This window comes from Cherax quadricarinatus, chromosome 3 (genome assembly GCF_038502225.1).
Source record: "Cherax quadricarinatus isolate ZL_2023a chromosome 3, ASM3850222v1, whole genome shotgun sequence".
Lineage (NCBI taxonomy): Eukaryota > Metazoa > Arthropoda > Malacostraca > Decapoda > Parastacidae > Cherax > Cherax quadricarinatus.
Window position 1 is genome coordinate 44,613,854 of NC_091294.1, and position 20,234 is coordinate 44,634,087.

At 49.4% G+C, this 20,234-nt stretch overlaps 1 protein-coding gene across 24 annotated transcripts in view; it reads left to right on the forward strand.

The window, feature by feature from the left end:
- LOC128684052 (uncharacterized) overlaps nucleotides 1-20,234 on the forward strand; it is a 1,018,196-nt gene that overhangs the window by 293,682 nt on the left and 704,280 nt on the right. For 10 of the 24 annotated variants that reach the window (XM_070091595.1, XM_070091601.1, XM_070091703.1 and 7 more), the window contains exon 1: nucleotides 7,337-9,085. The exons of 13 other annotated variants lie outside the window; for them this stretch is intronic. In XM_070091595.1, coding sequence (XP_069947696.1) covers nucleotides 7,465-9,085 — 1,621 coding nt within the window. In that variant the 5' untranslated portion in view covers nucleotides 7,337-7,464. Of the gene's footprint in view, nucleotides 1-7,335; nucleotides 9,086-20,234 lie in introns of those variants that run through there. One more of the 24 variants, XM_070091625.1, reaches the window with a different exon arrangement.

Here is a 20,234-nt window from a genome sequence, read left to right on the forward strand (position 1 = left end):
GTAGATAGGGTGAGGTAGAGAGGGTGAGGTAGAGAGGATGAGGCAGATAGGGTGAGATAGAGAGGGTGAGGTAGAGAGGGTGAGGTAGAGAGGGTGAGATAGAGGGGGTGATGTAGAGAGGGTGAGATAGAGAGGGTGAGGTAGAGAGGGTGAGGTAGAGAGGGTGAGGTAGAGAGGGTAAGGTAGAGAGGATGAGGTAGATAGGGTGAGGTAGAGAGGGTGAGGTAGAGAGGGAAAGGTAGAGAGGATGAGGTAGATAGGGTGAGGTAGAAAGGGTGAGGTAGAGAGGGCAAGGTAGAAAGGATGAGGTAGATAGGGTGAGGTAGAGAGGGTGAGGTAGAGAGGGTGAGGTAGAGATGGTGAGATAGAGAGGGTGATGTAGAGAGGGTGAGGTAGAGAGGGTGAGGTAGAGAGGGTGAGGTAGAGAGGGTAAGGTAGAGAGGATGAGATAAATAGAGTGAGGTAGAGAGGGTGAGGTAGAGAGGGCAAGGTAGAGAGGATGAGGTAGATAGGGTGAGGTAGAAAGGGTGAGGTAGAGAGGGCAAGGTAGAGAGGATGAGGTAGATAGGGTGAGGTAGAGAGGGTGATGTAGAGAGGGTGAGGTAGAGAGGGCAAGGTAGAGAGGATGAGGTAGATAGGGTGAGGTAGAGAGGGTGAGGTAAAGAGGGCAAGGTAGAGAGGATGAGGTAGATAGGGTGAGGTAGATAGGGTGGGGTAGAGAGGGTGAAATAGAGAGGGTGATGTAGAGAGGGTGAGGTAGAGAGGGCGAGGTAGAGAGGGTGAGGTAGAGAGGGTGAGGTTGAGAGGGTGAGGTTGAGAGGGTGAGGTTGAGAGGATGAGGTAGAAAGGGTGAGGTAGAGAGGGTGAGGTAGAGAGGGTGAGGTAGAGATGGCGAGGTAGAGAGGGTGAGGTAGAGTGGGTGAGGTAGAGAGGGTGAGGTAGAGAGGGCGAGGTAGAAAGGGTGAGGTAGAGAGTGTGAGGTAGAGAGGGTGAGGTAGAGAGAGCAGGGTAAGAGAGGATGAGGTAGATAGGGTGAGGTAGAGAGGGTGAGGTAGAAAGGGTGAGGTTGAGAGGGTGAGGTTGAGAGGATGAGGTAGAAAGGGAGAAGTATGAAGGAGGCAGGGTAGGTAGGCCAGAGTACACAAAGTGTATGGGAGACACAGCAGAGGACTTTGGAGTACACACCGAGGCTGTGGTGCTGAGAACTATCTACTACCTCGATTAAGACTGTCATGTATTATCCAGAGAGAGAGAGAGAGAGAGAGAGAGAGAGAGAGAGAGAGAGAGAGAGAGAGAGAGAGAGAGAGAGAGAGAGAGAGAGGTTTCCGAGACTGGATGTCACTCCCACAACACTCTCACATGTACAGGTGAGGTTAAATTGGCCACTAGATTTGTATCTAGGTCTCCCTACCTTCCCTCTGCATACCTCTCTAGTTCCTCCCTTCTACATACCTATCTAATTCTTTCTACATATACATATATCTAGTCCCTTGTACATATCTGGTTAGTCCCTCTCTTCCTTGTACATACTTATCTAGTGCCTACATTTATTCTTCTTGCCTCTCTACTCCCTACTTCCATTTTGCATGCCTATTCATTTATTTATTGAAATACGTGAATATAATCTACCTACATAGGTTCCTGCATGTTGGTCTGCGCATATTTCTGCCCTTCTGTCAGCCTACTCTTATGTCTACTTGCCTTTTTTGCTTGTCTGCCTACCTGCCTGCCTGCCTGTTTGCTTGTCTGCCTGGATTTAGCGTTTCACTTAGGCTTTAGTAATAATTGTTGACACAACATAGCTGGGACTACAGCATCATTACGTAAGTCAGGGAAGGTCATGCTATGACAGTCATTCTGGTGGGTCGTGACGCATTACCCTCACCACCGAGGGAGAGAAGACTGAGGAAAGAGGAGAGACAAGAAGAATGGGTGACGCCACGAAGGAACACAGATAATATTTGTACAGCGTTATGGGAGGTTCAGAAATAATGATAATAATAATAATAATAATAATAATAATAATAATAATAATAATAATAATAATAATAATTTTATTTGATACAAGTACATGTACAAGGTATACAGACCATAGCTAACATCAATGACATACTACTACATAGAAAACCCTTTCTTATGGAAAGCATTTCGGGAAAATTAGGTCAGTTTTGTCCCCAGGATGCGACCCACACCAGTTGACTAATGTGGAAAATTTTGAATTTTCCTAAATTCAGCATGTGCATATTTGAATAATATATTAATTGAAATTTAAAGTGTAATGCTGATTTTACCTTTCGAGAAATTTCGAGTGAGGGGAGGGGATGTAGAACAGCCGCCATTTGTAATTTACAAGCACTGGTTGTCGTGGAAAATTGTGCAGTGTAATCAGGCGTCATCGAAGTTCAGTTGGTGTATATCGAACTCAGTCCGTAATTTAGAAATTGCTGACACGTTCCCGCTGAAGAATTGGGATAGTGTGGGAAAACCCTTACAATTCGGCTACAAGGACGGAAAAATAGGGGACTCCGATCCTTCCCAGCAGCACACCTTAGCTAAGTGATGCTTACCATAACGTATAGTAGTTTTGCGTTGGCCATCGTAAGCTCTAGCTATTGGGGTAGCGTTAGGGTGTGTTATAAATAAAAATTGTGATCCAGTAATTAAATGGTAAGTGGTAATACGAATTTCTTTTCTAATAACATTATAATTCATGTACAATAATCATATTGTGTGCACCGTGAAAGCCCAATCATATACAGTCTACACTATTTTATAATTTACCACTACTGGCATTAATGTTTAATATTGTAATTATTAATTTAATGTCAGGTCTAGCTTTTTGTGAGAGTGGTAATGGAGTGGGCATCGAGGGAGTGACAGTTGTGCGACCTGACCTACAGTGACTAAGTCCCACTTACCTCGCACAAATTACTTGCAGGTAATAATTCAGGTAATTCCCATTAAACCTCCTGCAGGTAATGGCTTACATAATAATATAATTCACAAGTAACACCCAGGAACTTATTTTACTGATGGGTGAACATGGACAACATGTGTCTTAAGGAAACACGGGGGTCGATCCCCAGTACCCCGGACCTAAATGTGTGAGATGAGTGCGCTACCAACCGAGCTACGGGACACCGTAGAGCGTCGTAGCAGTGAAGGGACTCACCCAGCGATCATAGAGGCCGTGAATATCAGCAGTGAATATCTTTATAAAATGTTAGGAGATGACATCAGGAGGTGAGATTGTCAGAAGAAAATACTATAAGAGATCTTATATTGCTGATTGTATTCCATGTAACTGTAAACCCTTGTGGGTCACTACGCGCAAGACGAGGTTCAGCCTCGAACCTCCGTTCATTTATCACGGACGGAGGAAGAGACAGAATTTCAGAAGAGAGGTAGAAGAGATGAAAATTTGACTTTTCATGTTATTTTTTTTTTGGGGGGGGAAGGAGTTTATATACTATTATTGATATAAAAAATGAAAGAGAGAGAGAGAGAGAGAGAGAGAGAGAGAGAGAGAGAGAGAAGCAGTTTGTGGTCTTCATCTCTGGCACAGCTGATCACGCCTCGCTCAGCTGTTGAAATCACCTCAACACATACATGTTGATGTTCAGTATACACACACACACACACACACACTTCGGGGCCAGGAGCTAAGACTCGACCCCTGCAACCACAAATAGGTAAGTACACACAAACACACACACACACACACACACACATTTCGGGGCCAGGAGCTAAGACTCGACCCCTGCAACCACAAATAGGTAAGTACACACACATGGCAAGTGACGTAGTGGAGGCAGGAATCATACATAGTTTTAAGACGAGGTTTGATAAAGTTCATGGAGCAGGGAGAGAGAGGATCAGTGAAGAGGCGAGGCCAGGAGCTATGACTCGATCCCTCCAACCACAAATAGATGAGTACACACTCAAACACACACATATACACACGAAATTAAGAAAATTTATATATATGACTAATTCGCAAACAGGCGAAATTATTTACAAGCAATAACTCTTAGTCCACAGCAGGATTCGAACCTACAAACTCTGTATCAGAGCATCCAGAGTCTGGCGTTGTGGATGAAGTACTGAGTGCTATAATCCAGAATTTACTGGTTCGAATCCTGCTTTGGACTGAGAGATAATGTTTTATATATATATATATATATATATATATATATATATATATATATATATATATATATATATATATATATATATATATCAGATATTTATCAAGGACTGAATGGGAATACTGTGTTGGTGTCAGCTTTGAACGTGGATGTCTGGATGCTGGTGAAGGCTCTTGTTTCAAGGAAATGAAGCCGTCCGTCACTTCCTAAGATCAGACTTGGTTATCTTTCATTCCCCAGGCGCGCTGTGGACCCTGCGGCTTTAACGCTTCCCCACATTTTCCCTGGGAAATAGGTGTTGAGATATAACATTTTTCATGGGACTTTTAACCCCGGGGACTAACCTTCCCCCGGGATAACCCAGTATAGTCAGTTGATCATCGGCACTGTTAGCTTCTCCCCCAGGATGCCACCTACAGCAGTCGACTAACACCCAGGTACCTACTTACTGCTAGGTGACCAGGGGCAGCAGGGCTAAGAAAGATACTCAACATTTCTCTCGTGCCGGGAGAGAACCCCGGTCCCTGAGTGTGAGCAGACGATGCTATTAACTGAGGCACGAGCCAGGTTTAATCCGAGGAAGAATAGGCTAGCGTCATGTTTACCAGCGTGAGGGTATCCCAGCGGGAGGTACCCGGAGTAGTGAGATACCCAGGCTGACGGAGTAGTGAGATACCCAGGCTGACGGAGTAGTGAGATACCCAGGCTGACGGAGTAGTGAGATACCCAGGCTGACGTAGTAGTGAGATACCCAGGCTGACGGAGTAGTGAGATACCCACACTGACGGAGTAGTGAGATACCCAGGCTGACGGAGTAGTGAGATACCCAGGCTGACGGAGTAGTGAGATACCCAGGCTGACGAAGTAGTGAGTTACCCTGGCTGACGGAGTAGTGAGATACCTAAGCTGACGGAGTAGTGAGATACCCAGGCTGACGGAGTAGTGAGATACCCAGACTGACGGAGTAGTGAGATACCCAGACTACCGGAGTAGTGAGATACCCAGGCTGACGGAGTAGTGAGATACCCAGGCTGACGGAGTAGTGAGATACCCTGGCTGCTGGAGTAGTGAGACACCCTGGCTGACCGACTAGTGAGACCCAGGCTGACGGAGTAGTGAGATACCCAGGCTGACGTAGTGAGATACCCAGGCTGACGTAGTAGTGAGATACCCAGGCTGACGGAGTAGTGAGATACCCAGACTGACGGAGTAGTGAGATACCCAGGCTGACGGAGTAGTGAGATACCCAGGCTGACGGAGTAGTGAGATACCCAGGCTGACGAAGTAGTGAGATACCCTGGCTGACGGAGTAGTGAGATACCTAGGCTGACGGAGTAGTGAGATACCCAGGCTGACGGAGTAGTGAGATACCCAGACTGACGGAGTAGTGAGATACCCAGACTACCGGAGTAGTGAGATACCCAGGCTGACGGAGTAGTGAGATACCCAGGCTGACGGAGTAGTGAGATACCCTGGCTGCTGGAGTAGTGAGATACCCTGGCTGACGGAGTAGTGAGATACCCAGGCTGACGGAGTAGTGAGATACCCAGGCTGACGGAGTAGTGAGATACCCAGGCTGACGGAGTAGTGAGATACCCAGGCTGACGGAGTAGTGAGATACCCTGGCTGTCGGAGTAGTGAGATACCCAGGCTGACGGAGTAGTGAGATACCCAGGCTGACGGAGTAGTGAGATACCCTGGCTGACGGAGTAGTGAGATACCCAGACTGACGGAGTAGTGAGATACCCAGACTACCGGAGTAGTGAGATACCCAGGCTGACGGAGTAGTGAGATACCCAGGCTGACGGAGTAGTGAGATACCCTGGCTGTCGGAGTAGTGAGATACCCTGGCTGTCGGAGTAGTGAGATACCCAGGCTGACGGAGTAGTGAGATACCCAGGCTGACGGAGTAGTGAGATACCCAGGCTGACGGAGTAGTGAGATACCCAGGCTGACGGAGTAGTGAGATACCCTGGCTGTCGGAGTAGTGAGATACCCTGGCTGACGGAGTAGTGAGATACCCAGGCTGACGGAGTAGTGAGATACCCAGGCTGACGGAGTAGTGAGATACCCAGGCTGACGGAGTAGAGAGATACCCAGGCTGACGGAGTAGTGAGATACCCAGGCTGACGGAGTAGTGAGATACCCAGGCTGACGGAGTAGTGAGATACCCAGGCTGACGGAGTAGTGAGATACCCAGGCTGACGGAGTAGTGAGATACCCAGGCTGACGGAGTAGTGAGATACCCAGGCTGACGGAGTAGTGAGTTACCCAGGCTGACGGAGTAGTGAGATACCCTGGCTGTCGGAGTAGTGAGATACCCTGGCTGACGGAGTAGTGAGATACCCAGGCTGACGGAGTAGTGAGATACCCAGGCTGACGGAGTAGTGAGATACCCAGGCTGACGGAGTAGTGAGATACCCAGGCTGACGGAGTAGAGAGATACCCAGGCTGACGGAGTAGTGAGATACCCAGGCTGACGGAGTAGTGAGATACCCAGGATGACGGAGTAGTGAGATACCCAGGCTGACGGAGTAGTGAGATACCCAGGCTGACGGAGTAGTGAGATACCCAGGCTGACGGAGTAGTGAGATACCCAGGCTGACGGAGTAGTGAGATACCCAGGCTGACGGAGTAGTGAGATACCCTGGCTGACGACTGGTGTTAGGAGCGTAGTAAAGGGGTGGGGGGGGGGGGTCCTACCTTCCTCAAGGTCCTCCCTGGCTGCTCCGTCTACAACTCACCTACATCAGTGATCTTTACTACATGTAGAAAGAAGCTGTAGCACGTCTTTTGTGTCTCAACTTGTGTTGTGTCAAGCATGGTGCTCTGAGCATAACAGTGTTGCTGTGACAGTCAATACCTGATTGTTTTGTGGTTACTCGCACGTCTGGCAGCCAGCGAGGCGATTTTCCACACGGTTGGTGGCACCACAGGTGGAACTTGGCCACCACAATATGCCGTATTTTGCTGTTATGGATGAATGTCAGCAGTGTATGTGTAGGTGTACTCCTGGTGTGGAGTGTCAGGAATGTGAGGGTAGTTGTAGATATGCGGTAGGAGGATGAGGTTAGCTGGGAGAGTCATTGTTGTGGGGTTGAAAGAAGCGGCGGCGGCGGTTATGGGTGGGTGTGGGGCCACCCAGGAACCTCTGATGGTGGGGTGGTGAAGGCGTCCTGTGGTGGGCCGGCCAGGCACAGTGTGACCCCGCCGGTGTTGACGAGAGCACGCTACCAGTCGTGCCACCCGCCACACACACACACAGGCTTTACATTCGTATGAGCCACCTTCATACGAGTGATACACCTGAATTCTGATGGCTGACAAAAGTCCTGGAAAGTCGCCACCCTCCGGGGAGGGTGGCGATCGTAGTCGACCTGACAAACACAAGCGCTCACTCCTCAACAGGGTGTCCTTCTTCGAGCAGGTTTGGTGGGGACGAAACAGGTCGCCTTCACTAGAGAGGAAGGGGTCACCTTCGAGTGAGCGCAGATCCCCTTCAGTAGAGCGTGGCGAAGAAGCCTTCGCTGACGATGCTGATTCAAGTCCTGGGAAGGAGAAGCGGCTTCGGCGGGAGAGTAGCAGCCCGGGCAGGGAGACGCCCCTGCCTCAGAGTCGCCCCTCAGCTAAGAGTGACGAGGAGTGGGAGTGGGTGGAGGACGAGACCACCTCCACCTTGGCTGAAGACATCGAGCGTCGCCTCGAGGAGAGGCGAAGAATAAGATCTGGCAGCATGACGCCGACGCGGGAATGGGCACAGCTCCGACGGGGCAGCAGTGACGACAAGACCTCTGGTGAGCAGAGGACCTCAACTCCAGAGCCTTGGGAGTCTGCGTACTCCGCTAAGGACGGATCTCTGGCCGAGGAAATAGAGCGCCGGTTGGAGCACCACCGTCAGGAGGTGCTGCAGAAGCTGTCATCACCAGTGAAAGAGTGGCCGCAGCTGCGTCGGTCCCCCGGGCAACACTCCAGCCGCGGCACCACACCAGAGAGAGCGACGCCTGACCTTGCCACTAGCATCACCAGCAGAGGCCGCACCTCCAGCGGTGACCACAGCAGGAACCGCGAGAGAAGTGTTTCCCCTGATGATCGCACCATAGTGACCAGCGCCGAGCATCGAAGTGGTACCTCCACCGCCGTCACTACCACACACACCACCACCGTCTGGGAGACACAAAGTGGTAAACCTCACATAGAAACACGCACTACTACTGAACTTCAAAAGGACGACCCTGGCAGTGTTGTGATTCGTCGTACTGTTGATCAAAGCATCACGACGCCCTCACCAGAATACAGTGAGCAAGAGGTGTTGTCGCCACGACTCTCAAGTTCGACACCAGACGCCGAGCAGCAGTCTCGCGATACCCGCAGTAGAACGCCCATGGGATCTAAGTCAAGATTACGCTCACGAACTCCCTCAATTGAACGAATCCTGGAAATAGAAGAAGAAACGACGGCTGTGTCTGTAGCTTCGTCCACAGATCCGCCAGTCGTAGAGGTCATGGACCAGTCTCAGGAGAGGCGCACTGGCTGCGAGTCCTCTGAACACGCCCCAGACAAAGCTCAGGGCGTAGACCAGAGTGCCAAAGAGCCTGGCAGTGACTCCAAGAGCCCCAAGACTGGCCTGTCGGTGGAGACTGTGAGCATGGTGCAGTGGGAAGGTGGAGTGTCCAAGGGTGATGAGCGACGGGTCACCACCAAATTTTCTCTTCGTGACAGAGACCCGTCATACACAAAGTACGTGCTCACCTCCCGCACCACCTCCAGGGACTCCCTCTTCTCCACCCCCAGCAGTGACGACGCCCACAGCTGGGATGGCAGAGCCCCCGCCTGGGCCTCGCGCGTTGCCCACCATCAAGAAGACGAGGAGGATCATGCCCCCAGCAAGTTCCGCCTCAGGTCTCACCAATATCAAGAACACATCTCCACTTTGAAAGGTGAGCACATCACCGATATTATTGGTATATTATTATCTTCCAGTGGTGTGGCAGGCCGCTTGTCTCTCCCACCACTCCCAAACTTCCAACATTCACGTCATAGCCGTAATTTTGTATTTTGCTACGTCCAGTAAGATCCATTAAACAGTTGGAATGAATTAGATTACATCACCCTGAGCAACGGCCAGAGGTCAGGGAGGAAATTTGATCAGGCACCAATATAGACTTTATATTTACGTTACGTGCAGCCTGCTTAGAGCCTTCTTCTCCAGGAAGCTAAACCACATGCACACTTTCTTGAAACATTTATTGTGATTATTATTATTAAAAATAAGCGATAAACCCGTATGGACCAGGCAGCAGTCGCCTTGCCTTACATAATGAGGCACTACAACTCGCACCGAAACAATTACATTTTCGTCTAATTAATGCCCTGCACACTCAGTGATGTATGAGGAGCGTTGATTAGCACTTCAGCTGCAGCGAGCTGTGGTAATAACACAGCCCTGCCCTCCACTCCTGGGTGAGCTGTGGTAATAACACAGCCCTGCCCTCCACTCCTGGGTGAGCTGTGGTAATAACACAGCCCTGCCCTCCACTCCTGGGTGAGCTGTGGTAATAACACAGCCCTGCCCTCCACTCCTGGGTGAGCTGTGGTAATAACACAGCCCTGCCCTCCACTCCTGGGTGAGCTGTGGTAATAACACAGCCCTGCCCTCCACTCCTGGGTGAGCTGTGGTAATAACACAGCCCTGCCCTCCACTCCTGGGTGAGCTGTGGTAATAACACAGCCCTGCCCTCCACTCCTGGGTGAGCTGTGGTAATAACACAGCCCTGCCCTCCACTCCTGGGTGAGCTGTGGTAATAACACAGCCCTGCCCTCCACTCCTGGGTGAGCTGTGGTAATAACACAGCCCTGCCCTCCACTCCTGGGTGAGCTGTGGTAATAACACAGCCCTGCCCTCCACTCCTGGGTGAGCTGTGGTAATAACACAGCCCTGCCCTCCACTCCTGGGTGAGCTGTGGTAATAACACAGCCCTGCCCTCCACTTCTGGGTGAGCTGTGGTAATAACACAGCCCTGCCCTCCACTCCTGGGTGAGCTGTGGTAATAACACAGCCCTGCCCTCCACTCCTGGGTGAGCTGTGGTAATAACACAGCCCTGCCCTCCACTCCTGGGTGAGCTGTGGTAATAACACAGCCCTGCCCTCCACTCCTGGGTGAGCTGTGGTAATAACACAGCCCTGCCCTCCACTCCTGGGAGAACTGGTAATAACAGCCCTGACCTTTACTCCTGGGTGACCTTATCAGTTGATAAGGTCACCCAGGTGGGCGAAACGTCTTCACGGTCAAATACCATAACCCGCAGTGTGCGTTATTTGTGCCAAAGATATAGCGGCATTACCTCGGGAGGTAATTTCAAAATTACACAGCCTATTAATTTTTACCAGCTAAATATGGCGAGCCTCACAGAGTCTGGCATTAAAATAAGGTTGTGTGCCAGCTGGTTGTTAAATATAAGCCGATATAAACAGACAGCTCACGGAAGAAGAAAGAAGGAATTACAGGAGTTTACACCAGGCTTAGACTAGGTTACTGAACCACTGCAGTGTTCTTAATTAACACTGTTCTTGAATTCTGTCTGTGTACTCACTAGTTTGTGGTTGCAGGTGTTGAGTCACAGCTCCTGACCCCGATGTGCTCGGTTTTATGTGGCTGTAGGGCTCGAGTCCTAACCCAACTTCTCAACTTGCAGCTTGCTAGATTCACTCCCTCAGTTCCTGGACCATGTCGTGCCTGCTCTTAAAACTATTTATGGAGCCTGCCTCCACTTCATCGTGAAGTTCACTTCACTTCCCGACTAACCTGAGACTGAAGAAATGCTTCCTAACATCCCTGTGAGGCATCTTTGTTTCTAACTTTCAGTTGTGCCCCGAGTACTAGTTTTGCGCTTCACAAAATTCCTATCTCTATCTACTGTATAAATACCTCTGAGTATTTTGTATGTTCCATACTGGTGCTGCATACTCCAGGGCCTTACATACGTTGTGTAAAGAGCCATAAATGACTGTTGAAATTCCTGAAAGCTTCGCTTAGATTCGCCAGACAAACTTTTGCTGTAGAGGTCATTCAGTCGACGTTAACCTCCGACCATATAGGTTTATATTTTGTTTGAGTGAATTCTGCAGCCTCAGTTTCCCGAGTCTATACTCCGTTTCTGGTCTTCTTGGCTTTTTGCTCCTTCCCCAGTCTTCACAACCTTGCATTTACTGGGGCTGAATTCAAACAGCCACTTATCTGACCAGTCTCACTTTAGTTTTACAACATCAGCCAACAGGGACACATCTGAATCACTTTCATCTCGTATATGATTCACAAAAACCAGAAACAGTACTGGTCCTAATACGTATTCTTGTAAAATCCCACTAGTTACTCTTCCCCAGTCTGATACCTGTTCCCGGATATTCGGTCTGCCTCACCTTAAGTTACTCCGTGATCCACTGGATACATTCCCTGTTCTTGCTTGTATCTCAAGTTTTTGCCGTAGTCTCTTGTAAGGTACAGCTTGGAGTACAAACATTGCATTTCTCTAGCGGACCGATTCAGGTACCATGGTCTTGTGTGCCGTAAATCCGAGGGAAAGATTACAAGACATGAGGAGGTTAATAATATTATCAAGAGGAGCCTCACAACAGCGGGATGCCCAGCAGTAAGGGAGCCACCCCAATTATGCAGATCTGATGGCAGCCAAAAGCGTCTAGATGGTATCATCCTTCAAGCCTGGATAGATGGGAAGCAGGTGGTATGGGACTACACATGTGCATCTACTTTGGGTGATACCTACTTCCAATACACCAGGGAGGAAGGAGGGGCAGCTGCGAGCTTCAGGGAGTCCCAAAAATCTAGAAAATATGGAGAACTTGCCCATCATTATATGTTTGTTCCTATAGGCTCAGAGACCCTTGGCTCATGGGGAAAGAGTGCATCTAAGTTCCTTAAGGAGCTAGGCAAAAGACTCATCAGAGTATCTAGGGATCCCAGGGCAGCTAGTTTTCTGTTGAAGCGACTCAGCGCTGCTGTTCAGAGGGGTAATGCCTGCCGTTCTTTGGGCACACGCCCCAGCTCTGAGGAGCTGGATGAGATTTTCGCATTATAATCAGTGACAAACATGTAATAATATGTACTAGACATGTATCTCTCACATCTCATGTACCGTATATGCCATCTTTATATCACAATGTATCTCTTAAACCTTTTGTACCATATTATGTAATAAAATATACCTATTAGTAAAAAAATGAAAAGATGGGGTGATAGGGGAAGTGGTATATATATATATATATATATATATATATATATATATATATATATATATATATATATATATATATATATACATATATATACATATATATATATACATGCAAAACAACCACTCTGAAAGAATAGAGAAATTCCAAGCGCTTTCGTGACTACTCACATTATCAAGGAACTATGAAAGTAAAGCATCCAAGGAAGCTATATAAGGGGTCTGACCAGCACCTCACTATCAGATCCCACAATGGTTAAACACCTGACGCGCGCCGACCCAACTTGGATAGGTCCTTTGCACAACTCACCCACAAACTATTCTACCCAAGAAAATTTAAAAATTATTATTTGTCCAGTGTATTATTAAATTCTTCCCAAATTCTATTAATTATAAATGGATCTAATTTATATAAACCAAAAGAAATATTCATATTATTGTCAAAACTGCTTTTTATGAAACAAGATTCAATTATATTCTTGTCGACCATGGACTTGCTTGATACTACTTTCTCAACTTTTTGAAAATCAATTGGATGGTCAAAAAGTTGAGAAAGTAGTATCAAGCAAGTCCATGGTCGACAGGAATATAATTGAATCTTGTTTCATAAAAAGCAGTTTTGACAATAATATGAATATTTCCTTTGGTTTATATAAATTAGATCCATTTATAATTAATAGAATTTGGGAAGAATTTAATAATACACTGGACAAATAATAATTTTTAAATTTTCTTGGGTAGAATAGTTTGTGGGTGAGTTGTGCAAAGGACCTATCCAAGTTGGGTCGGCGCGCGTCAGGTGTTTAACCGTTGTGGGATCTGATAGTTAGGTGCTGGCCAGACCCCTTATATAGCTTCCTTGGATGCTTTACTTTCATAGTTCCTTGATAATGTGAGTAGTCACGAAAGCGCTTGGAATTTCTCTATTCTTTCAGAGTGGTTGTTTTGCATTTTCTGAAATCACCTGTTTACTGTGATCTGATTGCATATATATATATATATATATATATATATATATATATATATATATATATATATATATATATATATATATATATATACACGACAAAGTATTATAAATCTTAGCTACCATTCTTTATATAACAAAAACTAACAGGTGGGTATTTCGGGCAGGTAATAAGAGACTCGAGGTCCAAATCTGTGGGGAGTGGCAGCAGATTGTCTGCTGAGATGACTGACATTATCATAGTAGGCGTGTCAGGTGTGTACTCTTGGGGGGACCCCCGTGTGCTCCCTGGAGGACCCGTGGGCTCCACCTGTCAGACATTGGCCAAGTGGATAGAAATCTGTGGAGTTCGTAGTTTGGGAGCTACAGGAGGAGGAGGAGGAGTGAAGATGGGCTTAATATATAGATGGGGCGAGGTAACAGTGACGGGAACTGCAAAAGTGGGTGCATAAAATATGTATACAGCACAAGGAATAGTTGTAAGACTGATTCGCTATCCATCAATATAAACTCGCCAGTCTCTGCTAGTGTCAGCGGATACCTCTCTTGCACCAGTGTTCACACACACACACACACACACACACACACACACACACACACACACACACACACACACACACACACACACACACACACACACACGTAATGATGTATCACAGTGGGCACCTGTGACGAGCGGGGTCCCACAGGGGTCGGTCCTAGGACCAGTGCTATTTTTGGTATATGTGAACGACATGACGGAAGGGTTAGACTCAGAAGTGTCCCTGTTTGCAGATGATGTGAAGTTAATGAGGAGAATTAAATCTGATGAGGACCAGGCAGGACTTCAAAGAGACCTGGACAGACTGGACACCTGGTCCAGCAAATGGCTTCTCGAATTTAATCCTGCCAAATGCAAAGTCATGAAGATAGGGGAAGGGCACAGAAGACCACAGACAGAGTATAGGCTAGGTGGCCAAAGACTGCAAACCTCACTCAAGGAGAAAGATCTTGGGGTGAGTATAACACCGAGCATGTCTCCGGAAGCACACATCAATCAGATAACTGCTGCAGCATATGGGCGCCTGGCAAACCTGAGAACAGCATTCCGATACCTTAGTAAGGAATCATTCAAGGCACTGTACACCGTGTATGTCAGGCCCATACTGGAGTATGCAGCACCTGTTTGGAACCCGCACTTGATAAAGCACGTCAAGAAACTAGAGAAAGTACAAAGGTTTGCGACAAGGTTAGTTCCAGAGCTAAGGGGAATGTCCTATGAAGAAAGATTAAGGGAAATCGGCCTGACGACACTGGAGGACAGGAGGGTCAGGGGAGACATGATAACGACATATAAAATGCTGCGTGGAATAGACAAGGTGGACAAAGACAGGATGTTCCAGGGAGGGGACACAGAAACAAGAGGCCACAATTGGAAGTTGAAGACACAAATGAGTCAGAGAGATAGTAGGAAGTATTTCTTCAGTCATAGAGTTGTAAGGCAGTGGAATAGCCTAGAAAATGACGTAGTGGAGGCAGGAACCATACACAGTTTTAAGACGAGGTTTGATAAAGCTCATGGAGCGGGGAGAGAGAGGGCCTAGTAGCAACCGGTGAAGAGGCGGGGCCAGGAGCTAGGACTCGACCCCTGCAACCACAAATAGGTGAGTACAAATAGGTGAGTACACACACACACCAAAAAAATACCGGTCACCATAGCTGAAGAGAAAAAGCAGTCAGGATTGCAAAACATCTGAGGCTGGGACCAGAGGAGAGAGAGAGAGAACAAGAAATATTGAAATAGATAAAGATCTATGTTTATAGAGAGATTGTGAGGTGGTTATTGTTAGGTAGCGTAATTAGCGGACTAAGGATGGACCTGCAGCTCTTTCTGCTCTCAGTGGAACACTGGGGTTCAGTGCTTCACAAAGAGCATAATATTGTGAAGCAGGTGTGAAGTGGTTCAGAACCTTGGGAGAAGACACATCTGGGAGTGGTTCACTGAAGCTGACGTCCACGGCAGACCTGAAGCTGTCATCCACGGCAGACCTGAAGCTGTCATCCACGGCAGACCTGAAGCTGTCATCCACTGCAGACCTGAAGCTGTCATCCACTGCAGACCTGAAGCTGTCATCCACGGCAGATCTGAAGCTGTCATCCACTGCAGACCTGAAGCTGTCATCCACTGCAGACCTGAAGCTGTCATATGCACGTGAGAGATGCACACCACGACCTGAGAGTGACCAGGTGTGCAGCAGATCACCTGAAACTCAAGGACTGAAACTATTGGTCTGCTAACACACCGGAAAGGTGGGTGATGGAGGGTGGGGGTGGCAGAAACGAGAGTAAGCATTTCTCCACGCCGAGACTGGAACCCAGAATGTTTCGGTTGTGAGCTGGACGGTCTTACCATTGACCTCTTTGAGTATCTTGTATTAATATGAGGATCATGTTACTCCTGGTCCTTTCCTGACTAAGTATCGAGCCTTCACCGCTCCCTTCCGCTGGCTGACGCTGCCTACCTCACATGAAGGTTAATAAAGTGTTGTTAAATGTGTCTGTGACTTTTGTCTTGCAGGAATTTGTCAGTAAGATGTTTATCATAGTAAACGGTGCACTGGTGTGGAAAATGGGAAAGCTTGAGTATTCTGATAAGCTTGACAGTCCTCTCAGAGATGGAGAGAGATTATTCCTCTCACTTGGAAGATAAAACCGAGGAGTAGACTTGATAAAAAAGAAACAGGAAATGAGGAATGAGGTTAAGTGATCTATATAATATGATCTTTTAGTGACACAAAGGTTCGACGTCTGCAGGTAAACAAACGATAATTTTTTCTTAAAAGCACCGAATTTACCCAGAAATAATATTACTCATATTTTTACCCAGTATTGAGATGTCTCGGGTCAAGACATTTTCCTTTATCAGAGATAAAAGGCTTTGTTAGTATAAAAGGCTTAGTTACAGTGCAAGTCTGAATTTTATACAAGTGTATATACACAGATGCACAGACATGTATGTAAAGGAATATATACCAGGAGACTCGTATCTCTTAATGCTTATAGGTTAATGATTCATTTTGATGTGTACTGTAAGTGTTAAAATATTGCTGACTGGTGGTGTACCAGGCGCCTGTAACCTTCCTGACGTGCTAGTAGCAGGTGGACCACACCACCACGTGTGATGGACCACACCACCACGTGTGATGGACCACACCACCACGTGTGATGGACCACACCACCACGTGTGATGGACCACACCACCACGTGTGATGGACCACACCACCACGTGTGATGGACCACACCACCACGTGTGATGGACCACACCACCACGTGTGATGGACCACACCACCACGTGTGATGGACCACACCACCACGTGTGATGGACCACACCACCACGTGTGATGGACCACACCACCACGTGTGATGGACCACACCACCACGTGTGATGGACCACACCACCACGTGTGATGGACCACACCACCACGTGTGATGGACCACACCACCACGTGTGATGGACCACACCACCACGTGTGATGGACCACACCACCACGTGTGATGGACCACACCACCACGTGTGATGGATCACACCACCACGTGTGATGGACTGTGATGGACCACACCACCACGTGTGTGATGGACCACACCACCACCTGTGATGGACCACACCACCACGTGTGATGGACCACACCACCACGTGTGATGGACCACACCACCACGTGTGATGGACCACACCACCACGTGTGATGGACCACACCACCACGTGTGATGGACCACACCACCACGTGTGATGGACCACACCACCACGTGTGATGGACCACACCACCCACACCACCACGTGTGATGGACCACACCACCCACGTGTGATGGACCACACCACCACGTGTGATGGACCACACCACCACGTGTGATGGACCACACCACCGTGTGATGGACCACACCACCACCTGTGATGGACCACACCACCACGTGTGATGGACCACACCACATGTGATGGACCACACTACGTGTGATGGACCACACCACCACCTGTGATGGACCACACCACATGTGATGGACCACACCACGTGTGATGGACCACACCACCACCTGTGATGGACCACACCACCACGTGTGATGGACCACACCACCACGTGTGATGGATCAAACCACGTGTGATGGACCACACCACGTGTGATGGAGCACACCACCACGTGTGATGGACCAAACCACCACGTGTGATGGACCACACCACCACCTGTGATCGACCACACCACCAGCTCTGAAGGACCAAACCACCACCTGTGATGGACCACACCACCACCACGTGTGATGGACAACACCACGTGTGATGGACCACACCACCACGTGTGATGGATCAAACCACGTGTGATGGACCACACCACGTGTGATGGACCACACCACCACGTGTGATGGACCACACCACCACCTGTGATGGACCACACCACCACGTGTGATGGATCAAACCACGTGTGATGGACCACACCACCACGTGTGATGGACCACACCACCACTGTGTGATGGACCACACCACCACCTGTGATGGACCACACCACCACCTGTGATGGACCACCACCACACCCCCACCTCTGATGGACCACACCACCACCTGTGATGGACCACACCACCACCTGTGATGGACCACACCACCACCTGTGATGGACCACACCACCACCTGTGATGGACCACACCACCATCTGTGATGGACCACACCACCACGTGTGATGGACCACACCACCACCTGTGATGGACCACTCCACCACCTGTGATGGACCACACCACCACCTGTGATGGACCACACCACCACCTGTGATGGACCACACCACCATCTGTGATGGACCACACCACCACGTGTGATGGACCACACCACCACCTGTGATGGACCACTCCACCACCTGTGATGGACCAAACCACCACCTGTGATGGACCACACCACCACCTGTGATGGACCACACCACTACCTGTGATGGACCACACCACTACCTGTGATGGACCACACCACCACGTTTGATGGACCACACCACCACGTGTGATGGACCACACCACCACGTGTGATGGACCACACCACCACGTGTGATGGACCACCACCACCACGTGTGATGGACCACACCACCACGTGTGATGGACCACATCACCACGTGTGATGGACCACACCACCACGTGTGATGGACCACACCACCACGTGTGATGGACCACACCACCACGTGTGATGGACCACACCACCACGTGTGATGGACCACACCACCACGTGTGATGGACCACACCACCACGTGTGATGGACCACACCACCACGTGTGATGGACCACACCACCACGTGTGATGGACCACACCACCACGTGTGATGGACCACACCACCACGTGTGATGGACCACACCACCACGTGTGATGGACCACACCACCACGTGTGATGGACCACACCACCACGTGTGATGGACCACACCACCACGTGTGATGGACCACACCACCACGTGTGATGGACCACACCACCACGTGTGATGGACCACACCACCACGTGTGATGGACCACACCACCACGTGTGATGGACCACACCACCACGTGTGATGGACCACATCACCACGTGTGATGGACCACACCACCACGTGTGATGGACCACACCACCACGTGTGATGGACCACACCACCACGTGTGATGGATCACACCACCACGTGTGATGGACCACACCACCACGTGTGATGGACCACACCACCACGTGTGATGGACCACACCACCACGTGTGATGGACCACACCACCGCTTGTGATGGACCACACCACCACCTGTGATGGACCACACCACCACGTGTGATGGACCACACCACCACGTGTGATCGACCACACCACCGCTTGTGATGGACCACACCACCACGTGTGATGGACCACACCACCACCTGTGATGGACCACACCACCACGTGTGATAGACCACACCACCACGTGTGATGGACCACACCACCACGTGTGATGGACCACACCACCACGTGTGATGGACCACACCACCACGTGTGATGGACCACACCACCACGTGTGATGGACCACACCACCGCTTGTGATGGACCACACCACCACCTGTGATGGACCACACCACCACGTGTGATGGACCACACCACCACGTGCGATGGACCACACCACATGTGATGGACCACACTACGTGTGATGGACCACACCACGTGTGATGGACCACACCACATGTGATGGACCACACCACGTGTGAAGGACCACACCACGTGTGATGGACCACACCACCACGTGTGATGGACCACACCACATGTGATGGACCACACTACGTGTGATGGACCACACCACCACGTGTGGACCACACCACCACGTGTGATGGACCACACCACATGTGATGGACCACACCACGTGTGATGGACCACACCACCACCTGTGATGGACCACACCACCACGTGTGATGGATCAAACCACGTGTGATGGACCACACCACGTGTGATGGACCACACCACCACGTGTGATGGACCACACCACCACGTGTGATAGACCACACCACCATCTGTGATGGACCATACCACCACGTGTGATGGACCACACCACCACCTGTGGTGGACCACACCACCACGTGTGATGGACCACACCACCACCTGTGATGGACCACACCACCACCTGTGATGGACCACACCACCACCTGTGATGGACCACACCACCACCTGTGATGGACCACACCACCACCTGTGATGGACCACACCACCACCTGTGATGGACCACACCACCACCTGTGATGGACCACACCACCATCTGTGATGGACCACACCACCACGTGTGATGGACCACACCACCACCTGTGATGGACCACACCACCACGTGTGATGGGCCACACCACCACGTGTGATGGACCACACCACCACCTGTGATGGACCACACCACCACCTGTGATGGACCACA